The sequence below is a fragment of the Anabas testudineus genome, chromosome 10, assembly GCF_900324465.2.
Source record: "Anabas testudineus chromosome 10, fAnaTes1.2, whole genome shotgun sequence".
NCBI lineage: Eukaryota > Metazoa > Chordata > Actinopteri > Anabantiformes > Anabantidae > Anabas > Anabas testudineus.
Window position 1 is genome coordinate 9,464,368 of NC_046619.1, and position 20,804 is coordinate 9,485,171.

Below are 20,804 nucleotides of genomic sequence, written 5' to 3' on the forward strand. Positions count from 1 at the left end.
GATTATAAAAATCTATTTCACTTTCCATTCACACTCTTTGTCTTGTGTCACTGCTTTTTAGACACGTGTCGCACATGCTTACATAAAGAAATTAGAGAGCCACGTGAGGTGAAGAGCTGCTGTCAACTCTACGGAGAACAGGATGAGCAGAATGCAATAAATGACTTATTATAAAAGACACTTGTTTGTTTCACTAGTTCCCTCATGCTTCTTGCACTTGTACTTTCATAACTAAAAATAATAAATAATTAATTTAGTAGATGTAGATGTATTGAGCCCAGTTTCTAAATTGTGTAATCAAGGTGTGCCTCTGGTTGCCTCTCCATCTCCTCCCACAGCCAGCTGTCAAAAAGGCTGACATCATTTACCTTAAACATAACAGGGAAACTGATGGATTTTTCTGATTGGCTTCAGAGACAAACAGCTGAATCATTTCTCTCAATAACTTATGTAACTCAACAACTTCTGTAATGACAATAATAATGACACAAGAACTAAATGCTGATTATATGAGTTGATTCCACACTTTCATTTAAAGTTATGTGGATGGGAATGATAAAAAAAAACAAATGTAAAGAAACATACAGGGAGTCTATGAGTACATTTTTGCTGATAATAAATAAGTCAAATGATACCGTATCATTCAGAGCATTGACAAATGTAAAAAGATATGTGTTGCAGATCTATTATTTACAGTTTCAAATGTATAAATGTGATTTACAAAATTAATAAATTCTTATATGCATGATGTTTGGAGAGTAATTCAGTGTAGTTTTGTACGTTTAGAAGAAAAGTGAAGCATTAACTATACTTATTATTATTTATAAATCAGTTCACCTACATCGTGTCCTTCCGAACTACGTGTCATGATCGCGGATTTTCCGACAGTCTCACTGGGACTCAGTGATTTTTATCTTTACTCTCAGAGATGAGTCGGATTTCCTCCTCAGGTGGAGACGCTCCGCTCAGGTCTCTCCTACGTGGTGACGTCACACGCAGCAGTATAAAGGAGCCGCACGCCGTCCGACGGTCACAGTGCGGCTATGGATCAGCTCCACTCTCTGCACGGCTCTGTGGGCATCCTGGGCATCTCTGGAGGTGAGCTGGCATTTCCTTCTTTGTTCTACTGCTACACGGTCATAAGCGTAAAATTAGAGACTTTGTTTAAAATAACAATAATAGTATTAAAATAACATGGCATTCTGTATTTTGGTATCAAACTTTTTTTTTAATTTAGACCCTAATAAAATTGAAACAACTAACCAGGCTTTAAAAGGCACTTATTTGGCTTCACATGCTTTTTAAAGCTGTAAAAAATTTAAACTGCAATACATCATAATATTACTGTACATTACAGCTCTTTTCATAAAAACAAACACGCTGTTGTAGATAGTAGTAAAGTTTTATCAAACTAATAATTTGTCACAAAATAAACACATGAGGATATTGAATTACACTTTTTTAAATAAAAATGTGGAAAAATTGGAACCGTTTTTTTTTTATTCTGTTGGCAGAACAGGTGCCTCTAATGGGTTTTTCTTTACCTACAGGTTCCCTCCTGCTGTTGGTGAACAGTTATGCCAGTTCTCCAGAAAAAGACTTCATCCCCCATACTGCACTGGGGATTGTGCTTCTCATTATTGCAGCCCTCTTAGCTTATGCAGGTGGGTTCTGTTAACAGCATTTAAAATTAAAATAGTAAATAAATAAATATACAGTATATGTGTTTGTGTTTATTTTGTTTATTTATTTATTTGTACCAATCATAATCTTCTCCCTGGTCCCTCTCCTCTCTTTTCTCTTTGTCTCTTAGGTATCTGTCGCAGTCTGTCCCATGCCCAGTTGTTTTCCACTCTGTGTCTAACTGTCTCCGCCCTGTGGTGTGGTTCAGGTCTAGTCTACATTCTTGTGGGACAAGCAGTGCTGCAGCCCGCAGAGCTAAGATCCTCTCTAGTTCCTGGTCTGGCAGCATTTACCTTAGCCCTTCTCATAATAGGCAGTGTTGCAGTCATGGTAAAGAAAGCAGTTCTGGCTCTCATAGCCATCTGCATTAGTTTTGCATGTGCCCATCAAATCGCTGGTCTGTCAGCTGCAGGTTTTGGTCAGTCTGCCACAGCTGCTAACTACCTCCTTGTCTGTGTGGTGGGTGTTTACTTTGGTTTTGGACGCCTGTTGTCCATTATCACCCAGGGCAAAGTGGAACCTCCAGCAACACGTCTGAAGAGAAAAGCTGAACTGAAAGCAGTACAGAACCAGGGGTGTGGTGATGCTGTGTCCGTGGGTTTGGTGATGAACTTGCTTTCTGCATGTGTGTTAGCTTGTCCTCTGTTAGGTGTGGTCCCCCAGCTCTCCACCGGTCATGTCCCCTGGCTGTGGACAGCTGGAGTCTTCCAGCTTGGCATGTGTGTCCTCTTTTACCGAGCCATGGACACACTAGCCGCCACTTTTTATGGCTTCACAGCTCTGCTGAAATTTGCGGAGGGTTACAGTGCCCTCCTGTCATTTTACTCTATTCAGCCACTCTCCCCTGTTCCCTTCCCCGTCGTCTTCTCTGTGCTCTTCTTCATCCTGGCTGTGTTCAGTTGTCAGAAGAGCTTGGTCGAGGGGCTCTACCAATTGTTCTTCACAGCATATTGTATTGCCATTGCAGCCCAGCCTCAAGGATTCTTTCAAGGCGGCACTCAGGGTGTACAAGCAGCCATATTTGTAGCCTCTGCTGGCATGATTTTAATTTCCACATTCAACATGGTGTCCACTGTCAAGATCCCCACAGGACAGGGCTATTTCAAGGCTTTAGTTACCAGGATGCACAGTCTTACACTTAGAGCACATGATACAGCGCGACACACACCTTACCTGGGTTATTCTAAATATGCTGATGCAGAGGTGTTGGGCCATGCCTGCAGTGTGTTGGCTGCTTTTGCCATCACAGCCACAGTTAATAGTAATGATCCTCTGTCTGTGCTGGTTCTGCCCTGGGTGGTGGTGGCTGGTGGGGCTCTCCAGCTACTTTGTGGCTCAGTAGCTTTTGCTCGGGGTAAAACCTTTGAGAGCACAGTCTTCATTCTCTATGGGATGATGTGGAGTGTGTGGGGGTTGACACGATACGGTGGCCTGTACGGTCAAAGCAGAGGCTTTAATGTGGCTGTTGGGATCATCAGTTTCATGCTGTTTAACTGTTTAGTTACAGCCGCAGCACTGTTTCTAAATGTTGTGTGGTTTGTCTATGCGTTCACCTTCCAGCTCATCCTCATTAGCTTCCTGCTAGATGCAGTTGGTAGCCTGCCTTACGGTTACGACATCGGAGTCACCATCATCTTTGGCCTTGTCAGTTTTTATTGTTTCTTGGCTCACATTTTCAACAGCACTTTCCAGTCCCCACAGATCCCCTTAGGGAAACCTTTAGTCAAGCTGAGTGGGGTTGGGGGAGGAGCAAGTATCTGTCCACATGTACCAGCCCGCAAGGCCACATCTGTCCATCAGATTGCAGGTGAGATATCATATACAGTAATTTTGCTCTAGAAGAAATGGTTATTTATGCACTTAACATAAAACTTTTTCTCTTCCCTTCTGCAGAAATCATGAAAAATGGTGGCATATGTGGAATGCCTACTGACACTGTCTATGTGCTGGTGGCAGCTTGCAACAGGCCTGATGCAGTTGTTAAAGCTTACAAGTGAGTTTCTAGTTTTATCAGTTTGCCTGTGAATGCATTAGTTGATTGAGTCACTCTTGTTCATCTCTAATTATTGTGTGTGATGTCAGAGTGAAGAAGCAGGCACAGGACCGGCCCATGTCCTTGTGGATCTCCTCCATCAAGCAACTGGAACCGGTGCAACACCTGCTAAGCCCTCTGCTGCTGGACTTCATGAAGGCTGCGTGGCCATCATCCATTAGCATGGTTATACCCAGAGGCAGGTGTTTGTTTCTATTTGTAGGTTTGCATCTCCTTGTAAATCATGTTGCAGGATGAGCATTATATTGGTTTCTTCTTTCACTCAGGTCCTTGGATGGACACCTTTGGTTTAGGAGATGCTGCCAAACATATAGGAACTCCACAAAGCATTGCAATCAGAAACCCAGACTGTTCTGTGGCCACACATCTCATGCATCTGGTAGAGGATAATAAAAAAGCACCACTGGATATAAGTTATAAGTGAACTTGTCAGAACAGCCTTTGGTGAAAGAACTATTTTCATTCTTGCAGGTGGGGCCCATTGCAGTAACCTCAGCTAACCCTACAGGCGAAGCAGACACAACTCACCACAACCAAGTTTATGCAAAGTTGGGAGACAAAGTAATGTTTGTTAGGTTTATTAAATACAACAGACATTTGTGTTTCACTTCTTTGCTGTTAATTGTATTTGCTTTTTTTTTTTTTTAAGGTGGATGGTGTTCTATGTGATGGCGCCTCCCCTGAAAATATTGCATCTACTGTGGTCGACTGCACTAAGATTGACACAGGACACATTGGTTTCTTCAGAGTGGGTCTGATTCCCAAATCAAAGGTAATATAAATATATTGTTCCTTTAACTCTGAGTTAAAGATTTATGTTAAATGTTTGCTGTAACTATTTCTCTCCTCCTTGATTTGCTTGTTTTGAAGGTTCTTCAAATCTTTGAGGAGGTTCAGAGGAGACACAGACAGGGGCAGACAAATCCAGGTTTTGAATATGATCTAGATCTACCAGATACAGAAGGGAACCTAAGTTCAGAAGAAGAAAATACAACAGAGTCAGGAAGAGGAACTGGAAGCGCGACACCATCTACAGTTTCACTTGAAGGAAGTCCTGTCCTCAGAAATGGGTCAGAGCAGTAATAATGTAATGCAGTAATATAAAGTCAAATGTAAATAAAAGCTGAAGTAATTTGTTAATAGAATATTCTTCCAATAATGGATTTGTTTTTAATTTTATGTTTTAAAATTATGTTTTATTTTATTTTATTTTTTTCTTTTATGTAGGAGGCAGGCATATTTGTGTGCATTTTGTATTACTCATGTACTTGAACTATTGCACTTGTAATATGATACTATATATACATAAGTTTAATGTTTGTTTTCTTTATATATTATTTATTTTATTACATTTTATTGTATATTGTCTAATTTGTCTCAGATTTTAGATTACATCTGCGCACTTTCAAAATAAAAGTTATTTCCAAGTGTACTGTAGATGTGCATGTGCATCACTATTTAAATATATATATTTTAAATCTATTACATGAAAAATAAACTCATAACTACAACTACTTACAAATCACTGCACCATGTGTGAAAGATATATTAACTGCAGTTTCTTATTATTTAAAAAAACATGTTTAATTAAGTTGTCATTAAACCCATTAATTATAAAAAGTATCTCAATTAAGATGCAACCACCTAACATTGTATTACAATTTTCTAATTTAAAACTAGAAAACTGTAGTAGTACTACTACATTAGTGTAGTAGTAGTAAATAACCCAACCACCTTTATTAAAAGGTGTTGTATAACATGTTTCGGCTAATTGCCTTTATCAGTGTGTACATAGCTAAGAACATTTAAATAGAATGGGTGTTAAACTAAAAATGAAATGCAGCTAATCATGTAGAAACACATACATTTAAGCCGTTAGTGATTTCACCCAGTGTGTTGGAGGATAATCATGTGATTTCTGAAACTTCTAAAACTGAAAAGGAAGCATGGGGTGTGACTTGTGATTACACAAGTGACATCATATGAGGTCAACAGATCATATGGGGGCTGTCTGGTAGGTGTGTGGTGGGTGTGGTGCACTCCAAAAATAAGAGACTAGTGTGGCTTTCATTGGGCACAGTCCCCCGGGCTTTCACTCTATGGGTCAGAGTGAAAGCAGGAAATATTCCATGCCCTACTTGGCCAACAAACTCAAAGGCACAGACCTGCATCCACAGCCGATCCATGGAAAAACCTCCAGATGGACGTCATAGCATAACACAAAAATGAATAAACAGACCAGGTGCACAGTTTGTAGTAGTGATCCTCCAGAAAAAATGCATGGGAAATAGAGAGAGCAGAAAGATCACTGACCCTCTTGGCAGAGCCAACAACATATCCTCTTTGGCAGAACTTTTTCCAAACCTGCAGTATCATGTCTGGGTAAAAGGAAACCCAGGAAACTCCTCAGGACAAGATGTCTGCAGCAGTGTTTTATGCACTCCAGGGAAGAGTGTGCTTGAGACTAAAGCAGCAGGCGCCATAGCATATGTGGGAAAGGCACCCCCACTTCTACAAAAAGTAAGCAGCTCCAGCTTTTTCCAGCTTGTTGAGACCACTCCGCACAGGTCCCCCACCCCGCCAGAGAGACGTGTGAATACAGAGACATGACGAAGGGCAGCCCAGCACGAGAGATCCGTGCTGACCAGTAGGGGAATAAGCAGCATTCATCTCCTGTTGAACCACCACTGTAGCTGTATCATGTGGAGGAGGCCGAGGAGAACCACTGGGTGGCCACCATTCGTCCCAAAACACAGACAGAACCGTCACCACATGCAGAGTTGCGACCCACAGCAGGAGGGAGGGAAGAGCACCCACCCTCTACTAGGAGAGGCTTGTTCATGTTGACCGAGTTCATGACAACCTGGTGTAGGTGTGAATTGGGCCTGATCTTTCTGGGGATAGATTAAAGGATAGCATTATAAAAGAAGACAGGTTGTGTCTAAGTCCTCCACCTCTGTTGAGAGAGGGGGTGTTGATTTGCACATGCAAGGCTTCCCTTACCCCTCTCTTAAATCACTTGTTCTATTTGTCCCATATGTAGGTGTTCTCGAACGAGTATCCTTTATCCTTGAGATGAAGATACATAGCTGATTCAGTGTTTTTGTGCAATTGGTTGCACTTGCGAAGACGGAACAATTACACAATGTACATTGTTTGATTGGTCTCAAGTGTGCTGACACAAATTCCCAGAAACTTCCACCCAAAATCAGCATGAATAGAAGTCGAAGAGTAAGTGGAGACTCCCAGGTGGGTGTGCAGGGCTTTGACACAAAAACCTGGAAAAAAAATCATCCAGGGTGGTTTCACATGACATCAATTGCATAAGGATTATGTAATGTGCATGAATGCAGAAAAGCTGGTCACGTTTGTGTAGACAATTTCTTCACATTCTTACACTGACATCAAGCTTGTGGAGCAAAGTGAGAGGACACCCACACACATGGCTTTAGGCTGTAAAATCCCACAATAGCAACATTGTCAGACAATTCAGACGTGTTGGTTTTTCTAGTGCATCTGTAAATGTCTGTGTGTATGCTGAATGTCTAGCATCATTGTTTTAAGGTAAAAACAAAATGTCGCTGCTCATCCAAAGCGCTTCTCTTGAGTGTGAAATGCAGTGTTAAAATGTGAGTAGTTCCCGAAGTCTGCTGCTTTTCTTGTTCTCCTTAGTGCAGGAATATGGTAGTAATCTGTTGGTGATGCTAACCAAGCATTTTGTTTTCTACAATTTAAGCATCATGCTTGTTTTTTCACATTATCATCATCAGCAAGTTCATATTAGTATTTCTCTAGTCTCTCTAGAAATGACAAATGTCTATGATGTGATCTGATCTTCATCTAGAGCATTAACAAATAATATAGCACAAACAAAAGAACAATTCAGATGTTTCATGTCTTTATTGAGAAAAAACATAAAAACCTCACAGTGCAGCTGAAAAAATATGTGAACCCTTTGAATAATGACCTAAAAAAAGCTAATTGGAGGTGCTAGCATTAGTTAAGAAAATTACATTGGAGGTGTGAACTAGAGCTACTTAGACTGACAAAAAACACTAACTTTTTGACTTTGCTCTGCACAAGAACACTTATATAAGCCACACCTGACTAAAAGTAGCTTTCAGAGGATTTACGATCAAGAATTGTTGATTTACATGCAGCTGGAAAGGATTACAAAGTGATGTCAAAGAAATGTACCAGTCTGCAAACAATCTACAAATGATACATTTGGACTGAGGCTACTCTACTAAGAAGTGGACGGAGAGTCAAAATGACCCCAAGAGCACAAAAAACGTATTCACAGAGGTAAGAAAAACAACCCCGAGTAACAACCAAAGATTTGATGGCATTATTGGAACTGACTAATGTTGGTGTTCATGAGTCTACAGTAGGTAAAACATTGAACAAGCAGGATGTCCTGGGCAGGACGCCACGAAGGAAAGCACCGCTTCCTAAAAAGAACATTACTGCATGCCTGAAGTTTGCCAAATAGCACATTGACACTCCACAACAGTATTGGTAAAATGTTTTGTGGACTGATTAATCTATATTGAACTATTTGAAAGAACACACAGCACTACATTTGGCATAAAGGGGAACAGCATCATCATGACATCATCATAAAAATTCCCAATTTCCCAAGTGCATCAAAAAATTCTAAAGAATAATATCAGACTGACTGTACTGTGTCTGAACGTCTGTAATCCATGATTGTTTCATAACTATATCATTTATGCTCCCCGTTATCGGGGTTAGTTTTAAGGTTTTATAAAAAAAAGACATAAAGAAATTACACACCAACATTCAAATTTACTTTTTATTTTCATGGAAAATTCAGTATAACAGTGCACAAAAAGTTTGAATATATACAGTAATATGCACATTTTTATGTCCCACCCATGATTAACATGCTAAATTCCTGTCAACAAACATTCAACTTTAAATGTATAAATATAAATATACAGAATTATTAACTTTTTATATTTCATATAGACATAAAAAAAATGAAAATCTAGTTTTCAACACAATTGCAAAATTATATTATTATATATTCTTCATTAAGTTGTGTGAGTTGTGTCAACGTTCCGATTCTTCATGTAAAAAAGATATTTTCAGAAAATTATGAGTTATTGAAAAAAATAGTAATGATTTTTCCATCACAGTTACCAACATGTGCACAGTTACAATTATGTAAGCACCATTTTTTAATAATATCCCTGAAACTGTAGAGAGTAGGAGAGCTAGAGGAGAGGAGCCTGTAGGAAAACAAGCAGAAGAGACTCTCTGAAAGTACAGAAATTAGATATCTGGCGATCAAACCATAGTGCTTTTCACTCTGTCAAAGATCTGCTGGATCTTTACTGCAGGGACACAGCCCTCCCTTACAATGGTGATGGTCCCTGTGAGATGAATAAGGCAAGTTTGCATGAGAATGAATGAGAATGTCTCTATGGTTACAACATAAAAAGATATTACATATTAGGAATTTTTCTGTGTATTTTACCTTCATCAATCTTCACACAGTTGACCACAGTGGAGGCGACAACTTCATTAGAGTCCCCATCACACAGAACCCCTTGGATCTTGTGTCCAAGTCGACTAAGAAAACATAAATGGTGGCAGAGGTGTAAGTGAATGTGCAAAGCCCTCATGTTAATCTGATCTATTCTATTAGAGACACTGGCTCTGGGTCACTTACTTGATGACCATGCTGTGGTGGGTGCTGTCTGCTTCTCCACTGGGATTGGCTGAGGTTATGGCAAGGGGTCCAGTGATGTTACATAGGTGGGCGGTCACAGTGTGATCAGGGACACGGATCATGATAGTGTCCTTGGTACCAACACGGGCATAAGCTGGTCCCACTCCTACAAAGAGTCAATTAAAGGTTGAGGTGTAGACAGTACTCCAAGCTATGTCACAGACATTGAACTGCAGCAGTCAGGCTCTGTTTACCTAGTTTGAACAGCCATTCTCCTTTGTTGACGATGCAGCTGATGCCTCCAGGATACACGTTCCTCATAAACTCCCAGAGCAGAGGACTGAAGGGAGGATTTGTCTCAACCAGCTGCTCCACACTAGAGATGCAAATACAGACTGGCTTCTCTGCTGGTCTGTCCTAGAGAGAGTCCCAGTTAAGAGGTTCATGAGCTTCTGAGAAAGTTGACAGAGTAAAAGTTTGATTTTACCTTAAAGCTTTTTCTTACTTTAATGTTATAGATTTTCTCTATAGCCTGGGGGTTCTTGCAGGAGGCAGCCAGGGCATACACTGTGTCTGTGGGAATACCACACACTCCTCCTTCCTCTAGAAGACCAGCAATCTTCACGAGACCACTGGTCAGATGGGAATTTGCCACTGGACATGGAAGCTCTGCAGCAGACTCCTTCTTCACTCTCTCCTAACAAAGGCAACATAAGAGGGACACAGCTATAAAATAAGACAACCAAAATATTCTAGACCAGAGGAAGGGTACAAGAAGAAACCTCTGATGTATTACCTTTAGTAGGGCAGGGCCCATAGGCAGCAACCTCTGTGAGAAGATACAGTTGACCAGTGATGCCAGAGCTCCATATACAGAAATGATTGAAAGCAGTGCAAGCATGGCCACTGTGAAAAGAAATATATTAACACAAATCTAAATCATTTAGATTAGATTGGATAGATTATTAGAAAGTAAGTAAGTCTCTCCTTACTTTCTAGTTGATACGGTAGTCGACTCAAGGTAGACAGCAGGAAACAGACCAGAACAACCTCCATGATTGTTGTTAGAAACAGCAACACCAGGTTCCTGTAGGCAGCTGATAAAAACAATGGACAGAATGAGACCTGAGTCAAAACATTACTCTTATATGAAAAAGCAATGTTGTTGACCTTACCAATCAACATGAGGAAAGCATTAATAACCAGGAAGGCAATGGCTCCTGCTGCAAAACCGTATGCTGCCTCTGTAGATAGCTGCAGTAAGTTACCTAAAAGATGTACGAATTTAGATTATTGCAAAATTCAATCACAACAAATACAATCACAAGTTTGTACCAACATACCTGCAAATCTAAACCAGGTCCAGGTTGCCCACACTGCTACATAGATAGATGAGATGACAGATCCAAACCGGCCACCGCCTGTAACTTGCAGCCGACTGACATAGACCTGAACGATAGCTCCGGAGATAAGAACCCAAGGGACAGTCAGATGCAGGAAGGCAGGATTTGTACTAGAGCCACTTGAATGGAGGGCTGAGAGAGCAGCAACCCCATTTAAAAGGTAGAACAGGGAGTCTGAAACCTGGCCAGTTTGGGCCGGTACCTCCTCTTCTTCCTGTTTAGACCAGCAGCCTTGCAAAACTGCCTTCATCTGAGCAGTGGACACGGGCTGCGGGCCTACAGGGATGAGAGATTTCTCTGCTATGGTGTTGATAAGACGTGAGAAGGTACCATAGAGGGAGGCTGCAGTGAACAGGGAACAAGCTACACCAAAGAAGATGTAGTAACTCTGCTGAGGGATCTGAGGGATTGTGGACACAGTGAGCAGCACAAACAGCAGGTTATGGATCACTTCCAGGACGTCCATGTTCAGGCTTCCCACACAGAACACCAAGCCTGCCACCACAAAGAACCAGTTTCCTACCATTGCTTGTCTCGCTGAGTTCACTGTACTGTGCTCCACAATCACGGCAGATACCACAAACTCATCCCACGCCTTGATCAGCCAATACGTAGCATGAAGACCAAACTTTGTGGTGTGGTAGCAGTCTTGGCGCAGATAGGCGTAGTAGCTAGAAAACAGCTGGGCAGCTGTGACAATTGAGACCCAGGCAGCTCCTAAACCAAAGGACTTCATGTACCCAAAGCTGTAGAAAGCAAAGATGAAGGGAGCAACAGTGTCACAGAAGAAACCCAAGGCCATTGGCTCTGCATATTTTGTGTTTTTCTTCTTCTCTTGACCAATACTCTGAGCACTTGCTGAGTTGGCGGTCCCTAACAGGAGAACATTAAAGAGGGGGGTACCAAAGCCTTTGAGCACTAGACGCTGAGTCAGACCTTTGACGAGCAGTGCAGCTGAACCGTAAATGGCAAAAACCAGAATGAGCAGCTCCAGAACCCCAGAGACCACAAGAGCCCACGAGCCCCCCACCACACCTACTGCTTCAAAAATCAAGGTGGCTGTGATGGCTCCAAAAACAAAAGGCATGATGTAGTTGACTGTAGCAGAGCAGAAGGCCAAGAGGAAGGACAAAAGGATGTAGGGGACAAGACCAGCAATTGCTGACTCTTTTATTGACAGAAACAAAAGACAAACTGCATCAGAGGTGGCATTCAGGCAGATATTGCTTTGCACAACAGTGGAAAGGGACGAGTTGTTTGTCGTGAGATGTTGTGCAAATGCTGCGGTCTGAGTTTCAGTCGAGGCACCAAAGTAGATTCGAGTTGCACCATAACTGCTCCAAAGGGCAGCATAGCTGATGAAGGCAGTGCCACTTAGGTGATCATATTTTCTGAAGGACAGCAGTCCAGCCACCACTTGGCATATACCACCAATGAGGATAAGATGAACACCTGCAAAATAGCTCTAAATTAGTATATGCTACATTTTAAATCTACTATATCGAAGACATTTACTAGAGGTTTTACCTGCGAGGATGTTCTCCACCCCGACTGGGGGGTTGCCAGTCCGAGCTGAGTTGAAGTTCTGCAGAAGTACGAGGAATGCACTGATCCCATTGGATAGCATTCCCAACACTCCTGGTTCACCATAGAAACTGGCTGGAAACCCGTCTGATGTTGCCATAATGTCTTTGTTGTCAATCAGTGTTTTTTACTGAAACACTGAAACAAGTCACACAAACAATACATCTATGAATGTAGACAACTGTGTATGTTTTCCATTAACAAAGCATTATGAAATGCATAAATTACACAAAAGAAAAATTCTGAATGTGTTAAAATATAAATGCAATTCAAGATACACAAAAAGAGTTTGCTTTGTGGTAGTTGAAAAAAAGATTTTTTTTAAATGCTAAAAATAAAATGTACTTTAATAACTCTGGACAAATGGAGCTAAATTTATGCCTTAATGTTTTCTCTTTGGATAAAATTACACATTAAAAATATTTAACAAATTATAAAACAAGAAATCAAGATATCTAGTATAAGTGCAGAACACCTTAATTAATATCAGTTATATGTTACCCATAGATTTTATTAGAGTTAAATTTAACAACAGAAAATTCTACTTTCTTTTTATTGCATCTTTTAAAAAAACACTATAGCAAATCTGCTATTGTAAAGTGACAGCAACAAGAGACACAGACTAACAGCTGTAATCAGTATTTTCTGTTAATTTCCCAAATAACATTTGAATTGTAATAGTTTAGTTCTGACATAGAGTATCTTTATGCTAAGTAGATATTTAGTCACTGTGAAAACCATGTTGCCGTTATGTTCATAACGTTTTATTTTAAAAGTTACATGTATTATATAGTATTAACACAAAATCTTACCTGGTCAAGCTGCAGATGAACAAATGAAGCAGTGACTTCTACTGAAGCTGTTGTGAAAGTTTGTCATAAATACAGCATTTACGTGTGTAGGAGGAGTTCAGAAAAATCCCCCACACGGTCCAACAACCAGCAGCCTGAGAGGTTACATCACCTCTCAACAGCTTAAACAATGAAGTACCACTCCTTCACCCTTTTCTGAGGATGGTGATTTTAAATATTACAATGACAGTCACAGTGGAAATTCCTCCTCCTACATCTTTCTGATCTGCCCATAGTTTGTTTAAAGATCACGTTCCTCTGAGGCAGGTATCAAGGCTATATAAGACAGGTGTCCTCTCAACCTAAAAGTCAGCGTTGTCCTGCAACCTGCAAAACTGCTGCAACAGTTAGGAAGAAGAAAAGAAGAGCACCGTGAGCAAAACAGCTGATTGAAGCCATGATCTCCACACTGCAGGTACCATTTGAATTTAATGTGTTTTATTTCTTCTGGCTTATTGTATTCAATTAATAGAAATAATATTCATAACTTTAAGATGTAGAAAAACTATAATCGTAAAATATCTTTTACTGTAGATGTTTTTGAGAACATGGAAGTAAGGACTATCATAACATTTACACGAGAAATGTTAGAAAAGAAAGGTTACACCTGCTGTACCACACCAGCACAATAGGTCTTTCACAAGGTGGCAAAGTGTTGTTTGACCTACTGAGATCGAGTTTGAAAAGAAAAATCAGTGCATGTCTGAGCTGTAAGAAGATGAAAAAAAAACTTTCATCTTAGTGGTTTATCATGTGATCCATTGTGTAAAGATATTCTGTACTGTGTGTTTTGCAGAAAGCCATTAGACCCGTTTGGGCTGTGAGAGGACTGCATAAGGCTGCGGTGGAAAGTACGTAAAAAATCTTTTGTCCACTCTACAGTACTATACTGTTCCTTCACATACCACTGACCTCTATCTGTCTTTTTTTTTTTCTCAATGTGTTTCTCACCTTTTTAAACTGCGCAGTTCTGAAGGAACCCGCCCCTGAAGACACAGTCACAGCCAGCTTTGGGAAGTTCATCAGTGACATAAAGCCCCAGCACCTGTCCTCTGTTGTGCTTCACCGCAGCAAACGCATGGTCCTGGACAGCATTGGTGTTGGACTGATTGGCAGCACGACTGAGGTGTTTGAACTGGCCCTGCAGCACTGCCAGGTGAGTCAAGAGAAAGACAAAAAGCAACTTTTTTATCTGATATGAGGCAATGACACGCATGAAAGCAAATTGCTGACTTATGTAAACAGTAGTCTTAACATGGTACAAATGTCTTGTGGAAACAGTTTACTTTGTTCTACAAATTACCCTGATTAAAATCATGCCCTCGTGACTATAACCTGTCTTCTTGTCTCTGTCTTGTCCTCTCAGCACATGTATGCTCCCGATAACATCAGCTCTGTGTATGGACGCTGGGGCACCAGGCTCTCCCCAACACTAGCAGCCTTCGTCAACGGAGTGGCAGTAAGTCAAAAAACAAATGCATAAACAGTCACCAGACATTATTAGTTGCACTGATCCCATTACCACCAAATAATTGCAATTAGAGCTTTGCCATTCAAAATACATGTTACAGAGCAAGTGTTAACAGAGAAAGGAGTGGCTTTAGAGGATTGAAAAGCATTATTTATACACAGGGCTTACACCTGTTACTCTACTATTACATAAATCACTGGGCATTTTCAATATTAAGGTAACTCTTTGTGTTATTCTTTCACAACCATTTGACCATTTAAACCTTTTTGCTGCAGACACACTCCATGGACTTTGATGACACATGGCACCCTGCCACTCATCCCTCAGGAGCTGTACTTCCTGCTGTGTTAGCACTGAGTGACATGATGCCTGCTAACAGTAAACCAACTGGCCTGGACTTCCTGCTGGCTTTCAATGTTGGCATTGAAATCCAAGGTCGACTGATGAGGTTTTCTAATGAGGCCCGCAACATCCCAAAGAGGTGAGCACTTGAGAATATGAACCATCTGGACTGACTGACTTTTCATGATATGAAAACAAACTGCAGTTACTAAAAGTGTCTATTTTTGGGGTTTTTTTTTGGCACAAGACTAAACAGTTATAAAACATCTGTCCAAAGTCACAGACACTCAGTCTCTTTCTATGTTCTTCATCATCAGGTTTCACCCTCCCACTGTGGTAGGGACCATGGGAAGTGCAGCTGCCTGTGCTCGCCTCCTGTCCTTGAATCCCTACCAGTGCAGTCACGCCTTGGCCATAGCTGCTTCTCTGTCTGGAGCCCCAATGGCTAATGCCGCCACTCAGTCTAAACCCCTCCACATTGGTAATGCTTCACGCTTGGGGCTGGAGGCCGCTCTGCTGGCTTCCCGGGGCCTAGAGGCCAGTCCTCTGGTCCTGGATGCTGTTGCAGGAGTGGCTGGGTTTAACGCTTTTTATGAAGACTATGTGCCAAAGCCTTTACAATCACCCAATGATAACGGCCATCTGTTCCTGCTAGAGGAGCAGGACATGGGCTTCAAGCGCTTCCCCGCCCATCTGGGGATGCACTGGGTGGCAGATGCTGCAGCCTCTGTCCATGAGCTTCTTGTGGGAGCTGGTCCTGGCACAGTCTCCCCAGCTCAAGTCCAAGACATCCTGCTCAGAGTCCCCAAATCCAAATACATCAACAGGCCTTTCCCTGAGTCTGAGCACGAGGCACGCCACTCCTTCCAGTTCAACGCTTGCAGTGCTCTCCTAGATGGCGAGGTGACAGTGCAGTCTTTCACACCTGCCTCCATGAACCGCCCTGACCTGCTCGCTCTGCTGAGCCGTGTTCGTGTGGAGCATCCCCACGACAACCCAGCTAATTTCAACCGCATGTACGGCGAAGTCCAGGTGACGACTGTTGGTGGAGACGTTCTGACGGGACGCTGCGACACTTTCTACGGTCACTGGCGCAACCCACTGACCAATGAAAGCCTGATAAAGAAGTTCAGAAACAATGCAGGAGTGGTGCTTCCCTCTGAGAAGGTGGAGAGTCTGATTGATGTGGTGGAGGAGCTGGACAGAGTGGTCGACTGCAGAGCCCTTCTCTCTCAGCTTCAATGAACATTTACAGACATTCACAGTGACAGCAAAACTGAAATGATTGTACATAAATAAGTAAAAATAAAATCAACAGTGAGATGTAATTTAACATAACATTTCCTCAAATCAAAGCAGCAGAATGTCACTTCATCAAAATACCCAACCTAACTTTTTTCTATTTACCTGTGTAGAAAATAGCTCACAGAACATATTTACCTAAATTATTATACTATTTTTTCTTGTTTATATTAAATGTAATGCATAATCATGTTACACTACAATGTAGATAAGATTTACATGTTCTTTAACTTTAAAATATGAATTTCATGTGTAGTATGTATTAAGTTCCAGCACTGTGCTTTGTACTTTTTGTTTGTGGCAGCCATCAGTGCAGCGTTTCTATTTCTGTGTTGTCGTTTTAATAAAATTATTCAAAACTATGACAGTGAGACCTTTTTTTATAACAAATTAAAATTATTCAACAGCATTTAAAACTGATCTGAGACAAATATGTCCAAGTTTTTTTGTAAGTCGTTAAACACAAAGTTGTGACTAGTGAGGTCACAATATATCAATTTATCATTATGTAAATAATTTGCAGTCAACTATTTAAATCCAAGTGGTTCTCTGATACCAACTAACCGTCACGTGTCTTGGAAAAAGGAAAACGTTTGCAGAATGACTCAACAAATAAATTTTGTGTATGCAAATAAAAGAAAGTGAAGAGGTTTTTGTTTTTTCAGGGGTGTTAACTAAAATGAGGAGAGCAATTTGGGGAAAAACAGAGCTGCATTCCACAAAGGAGGAAATGGACATTTGTCCTTGAGACAGCAGGGCTCTGTGTCATGCAACTGACCAGTGTAGTTCTGCAAGGCCGTAGGGGAAACCCACAGTAACTGTTTCCTGGCAGGCCTGCACGTGTCGGCGCAGTTGGATCAACAAAGAAGTGCTATACAGATTTTCAAAATGAAAAGTATAAAGTCTAAAAGCAATCGAACCAGCTTTAGAACCTTTTGAAATTATAGACCCACAATTAAGAAATGCTTATATAGGCGATACACTGAAGGAAAAAAACAGTCAACTAATTCTGTGAAATACTGTCAATAAAAATACTGAATTATGTGACACACCTGTTCTTATTAATAGTATTTAATAACACATTATTATTTTCTGCCCTCATATACAAAAGTATTCTTCATTACAATTAATATATTTCATTCTGTTTGAATGTTCCATGATATGTACATACATGAACATATAGTACATTTTTAATAAATATATATATATTTAATAAATATAATTGAACAGCTGTATATTAGGTAAAGGAGAAATAGGGATAAACATAAAAATGTTGTCAAAGTAAAATAGTAATGGTAATGTTTTGATTCACATTACTTTTACTGGAAATTACCTGCTCATATTTGATGTTAGAAAAAGGTAGAAATTGTTCATCTGTATCTACACCTTTTAGATCAACAATAACAGTCAGCGCAATGTTTGAAATGTCCACATTAGACCCTGTATTATTTAAAATGGAGAAGGTATCACAGATTATACTGTTTGTACTTCCCTCATAGTCCAGCTAACACAGTAGATAGAGCCAAAACAAATAGAGGTATTCAGTTGGAGTCGTTTAGAGGAACCTTTTCAATCATAGTTGACTTTCTTGGTGAGCAAATGAAATATACTGAATAAATATTGCTGTATTTCTTACGTTATCAACTTGACTGCATTAAAACATGCAAACACAGTATTTCTTTCTTGACGTTCAAATTTAAATGTGCTCACACAAATCACTCAAATTACCCAAAGATTCTTTTCATAACAGGTGAAAAGAAAATTTGAATCTGTTTTCTCAGAAAGTATAAAGAAAAAAAAACACTTTAAATCATTTAAACACACATGCATACATCTGAAAACACAACCTAGAATCTTAGCAGATAATATTAGAGACTAATGTAGAGGACATCATTCTCTCAATAGGTTAGTGATCGTCAGTAAAGTGTAAGTTGTGGTTGTGTGTAATCATGTGTTTGTGCAGGACAAATATTTTTGAGTCCATAATCATTTGTCAACAGTATAATTTCTTTTGATACTGCTTAAACTATTATTAAGACTTATCAGGGCATTTCTATTCCCCACCTTTTGCTACATATTAACCACAAAAGGCTGGAAAGAGGAAGATCTTTTTTTTTCCCAGCACTTCTCCTCATTTAAAACACACTTTCTGGTGTTAGACAAAGAATAAATCATGAATACGGAAATAAGGAAAGCAATAAGGCAAGATTAGTGTTATGTAACACTGAACCAATAATGGACACAATGACAAGAACACTGATAAGCCAGTCGGGAAAACACCGCTACCGGGAAGCGTTTTACTGCGGACAGTTAATACAGTATTGGGTTTTTGTCATAAAGAAATTAAAACTATAGAAAATATAAAAATGAAGACAAAACAACCTGGAAACTTAAACTTGTCGCCTTCTCAGCAACAACAAAGCGAGGTCACCCATAAAAAAGCATGGGTTACAGGTGTCTTTTGTACTCTCTCCACCCACAGTAAACACAGTAAAACAACAATGGTCTAGTCTCTGATTTTAAAGATTAAACCCTCTCAGCATCTACTGAAGAATAGATGGTGTTTCCCTACAACAATGGTTAAATAGGTTAATGACACATACAATGCACACTTCACACAGCTCTGATAGTGAGTGGAAAGAATCCTGCCGCTGACAACGGAGGGGGTCACAAAGGTATATGTGTGTTGTGTAATAGAGTGGGTGAGGATTTGTAGCAAAACAATGAAACACGCCTCTTGCTCTTTTGTGCATATTCTTTCAACATTCAGGAAAAATGTTGACTACCAGGAATTTGCTCGTTCAGGAAAAGGTACGTAAATGTATCGATACAAGTACAATACGTAGGTTCAACACATTGTGAAAGTGTGTTTCGCATAGGATGTGACGTGTGCCAGCCACAGAATGCTTAAAGAAACACTAAACAAGAAACAAAGAAGACACAGGCCGCTTCTTGCATAATGTTGAATGCACACAGTCACTGACTCACACACCAAGAGAAATTCATATGTCACTGGAGGAATGATGGTCTCATGACTGCTGTTTTAAGATAATACCAGGAAAATGGTGAATCTATCCTTTATTGATGAAACTGTGTAATTCACGTGTTCATTTTCCCTCTGACTGGTTGTTGTTTGACGTGCTGACACTTTAGGCTGGATGTCTGAAATATTTAGAGGTGATGGTCCCCACAGAGCCCCAATCTTAACATGATAATGTCTGGGATTAAAGGAAGTCTGAGAATACTGGGACAGCCTACAGAAAACACATAATAGGTTTTCAAGACACATGGAACGACCTTCCTGCCTGAAAGGCTGTATGTATAAACGTAACAGGTGATCGTGCCAAATATTAATATGATGTAGTTTTGTTTGTGTTTTCAAGGCACTGTGTGATTGAAATGTGTGACTTTAAAAGTCAAGTCAAGCATCCACACATTACTGTCAGGGCCTGAAACTGTTGCACACATTCAACAGATTATGTTATAACTGTGGTAATACAGGAGGGTGAGGCAGAGGCACTGCTGTGGCTGTCACATTTAGAATAAATCTTCATGTTGATATGTTGTCCACATGTGCAATATTTGTGGATATCATGTGAATTTGAGGTCTGAAATCACATTTTCACAACAGATAAATAAAATACAAAATGATGTGTAGATTTTGTTAAATAATATGATGTGTCAGACACATTAGCAGACATTTATTACTTATTTCAAGCTACTCGCAGCCTTTAACTACATCTCAGTAAATTCTTTTTAAGCCTCCACTAAGCTGTGAAACACACACAACTGTAAGAGCATGTTCTACCTGCGTTTGAGTTCCAGATTGCTTTCTTTACGTTTTGATCTGATGAAATGACGTCTCAGCAAGATTTCAAGAGTAGTTCTTCACAATCAACCGTTCAACTGCCTCTAACCCTGTTCCCTGGAGTCCCTCAGGTAAAGTTCAGCGCTGAGTGGTTGTTCAGGTGAGGTTTGAAAGCAAAAGACTTTTGCTATGTTTGACCAGCTTCATTTTTTTTTTACTGCATCTGGTTAAATGCAAACCTGAAGGTGGTTCACGAGGCAACGACGACAGCCATCTTTGAACATCACCCACAGTCGGATGTAGGACCACTGTTTTGGAGCCATGATCTGAGTTATAAGCTCAAAATAGTCTTGTTTACCGTCCTTTCAAGATGATTGGGAGTCTGAGAACCAACCATAACCTCAATAGGAGCTCCCTAAATGTTTCATTGATCTTTCCCTATTAGATTATGATACCTCTGTAGGTGGAGCAACCAGGTGGTAGAAATTATAATAATAATATTCAGTGAGTGATGAAAAGTTATCAATAGACAGAGTGCAGTACACTGTATATTTCATTTGCAGGTGACACACATGAAGCTGCAAGCTTAATATCAACTTTGATATGTGT

The 20,804-nt window shown here is 40.3% G+C and overlaps 3 protein-coding genes across 3 annotated transcripts; 2 read left to right on the top strand and 1 right to left on the bottom strand.

Annotated features, from left to right (window-relative positions):
* Positions 1-1,042: 1,042 nt before the first annotated feature.
* si:ch211-153b23.4 (Grp1_Fun34_YaaH and SUA5 domain-containing protein) lies at positions 1,043-5,168 on the top strand. Its single transcript, XM_026357072.1, has 9 exons — positions 1,043-1,098; positions 1,551-1,664; positions 1,814-3,490; positions 3,577-3,676; positions 3,766-3,914; positions 4,003-4,115; positions 4,208-4,297; positions 4,386-4,508; positions 4,607-5,168. Exons 1-9 carry the CDS (start codon positions 1,044-1,046, stop codon positions 4,817-4,819), a joined length of 2,634 nt encoding a protein of 877 aa, XP_026212857.1. The 5' UTR covers position 1,043; the 3' UTR covers positions 4,820-5,168.
* A 3,595-nt stretch (positions 5,169-8,763) lies between these two features.
* Positions 8,764-13,307, bottom strand: si:ch211-153b23.3. The gene is made up of 11 exons (XM_026357702.1): positions 13,234-13,307; positions 12,365-12,551; positions 10,778-12,289; positions 10,610-10,702; positions 10,427-10,531; positions 10,231-10,340; positions 9,940-10,131; positions 9,689-9,851; positions 9,435-9,600; positions 9,240-9,334; positions 8,764-9,135 (listed from the first exon to the last, which is right to left on the bottom strand). The coding sequence occupies exons 2-11, from the start codon at positions 12,519-12,521 to the stop codon at positions 9,050-9,052; spliced, it is 2,679 nt and encodes an 892-aa protein (XP_026213487.1). The 5' UTR covers positions 12,522-12,551; positions 13,234-13,307; the 3' UTR covers positions 8,764-9,049.
* A 267-nt stretch (positions 13,308-13,574) lies between these two features.
* On the top strand, positions 13,575-16,694 carry LOC113160444 (cis-aconitate decarboxylase-like). Its single transcript, XM_026357704.1, has 6 exons — positions 13,575-13,687; positions 14,069-14,123; positions 14,241-14,428; positions 14,639-14,731; positions 15,019-15,224; positions 15,403-16,694. Exons 1-6 carry the CDS (start codon positions 13,670-13,672, stop codon positions 16,328-16,330), a joined length of 1,488 nt encoding a protein of 495 aa, XP_026213489.1. The 5' UTR covers positions 13,575-13,669; the 3' UTR covers positions 16,331-16,694.
* The last annotated feature ends 4,110 nt before the right edge of the window (positions 16,695-20,804 follow it).

What these genes read in the sequence shown, in the direction of transcription:
- si:ch211-153b23.4 (XM_026357072.1), top strand. Translation starts at nt 1,044, where the DNA reads ATGGATCAGCTCCACTCTCTGCACGGCTCTGTGGGCATCCTGGGCATC. An exon ending in CATCCTGGGCATCTCTGGAG is followed by an intron (nt 1,099 to 1,550) that starts GTGAGCTGGCAT and finishes CTTTACCTACAG; the next exon opens with GTTCCCTCCTGCTGTTGGTG. An exon ending in ATGCAAAGTTGGGAGACAAA is followed by an intron (nt 4,298 to 4,385) that starts GTAATGTTTGTT and finishes TTTTTTTTTAAG; the next exon opens with GTGGATGGTGTTCTATGTGA.
- si:ch211-153b23.3 (XM_026357702.1), bottom strand. Translation starts at nt 12,521, where the DNA reads ATGGCAACATCAGACGGGTTTCCAGCCAGTTTCTATGGTGAACCAGGA. An exon ending in GACCTGGTTTAGATTTGCAG is followed by an intron (nt 10,703 to 10,777) that starts GTATGTTGGTAC and finishes TACATCTTTTAG; the next exon opens with GTAACTTACTGCAGCTATCT. An exon ending in ACTACCGTATCAACTAGAAA is followed by an intron (nt 10,341 to 10,426) that starts GTAAGGAGAGAC and finishes TTCTTTTCACAG; the next exon opens with TGGCCATGCTTGCACTGCTT.
- LOC113160444 (XM_026357704.1), top strand. An exon ending in TGGCCCTGCAGCACTGCCAG is followed by an intron (nt 14,429 to 14,638) that starts GTGAGTCAAGAG and finishes TTGTCCTCTCAG; the next exon opens with CACATGTATGCTCCCGATAA. An exon ending in GCCCGCAACATCCCAAAGAG is followed by an intron (nt 15,225 to 15,402) that starts GTGAGCACTTGA and finishes CTTCATCATCAG; the next exon opens with GTTTCACCCTCCCACTGTGG.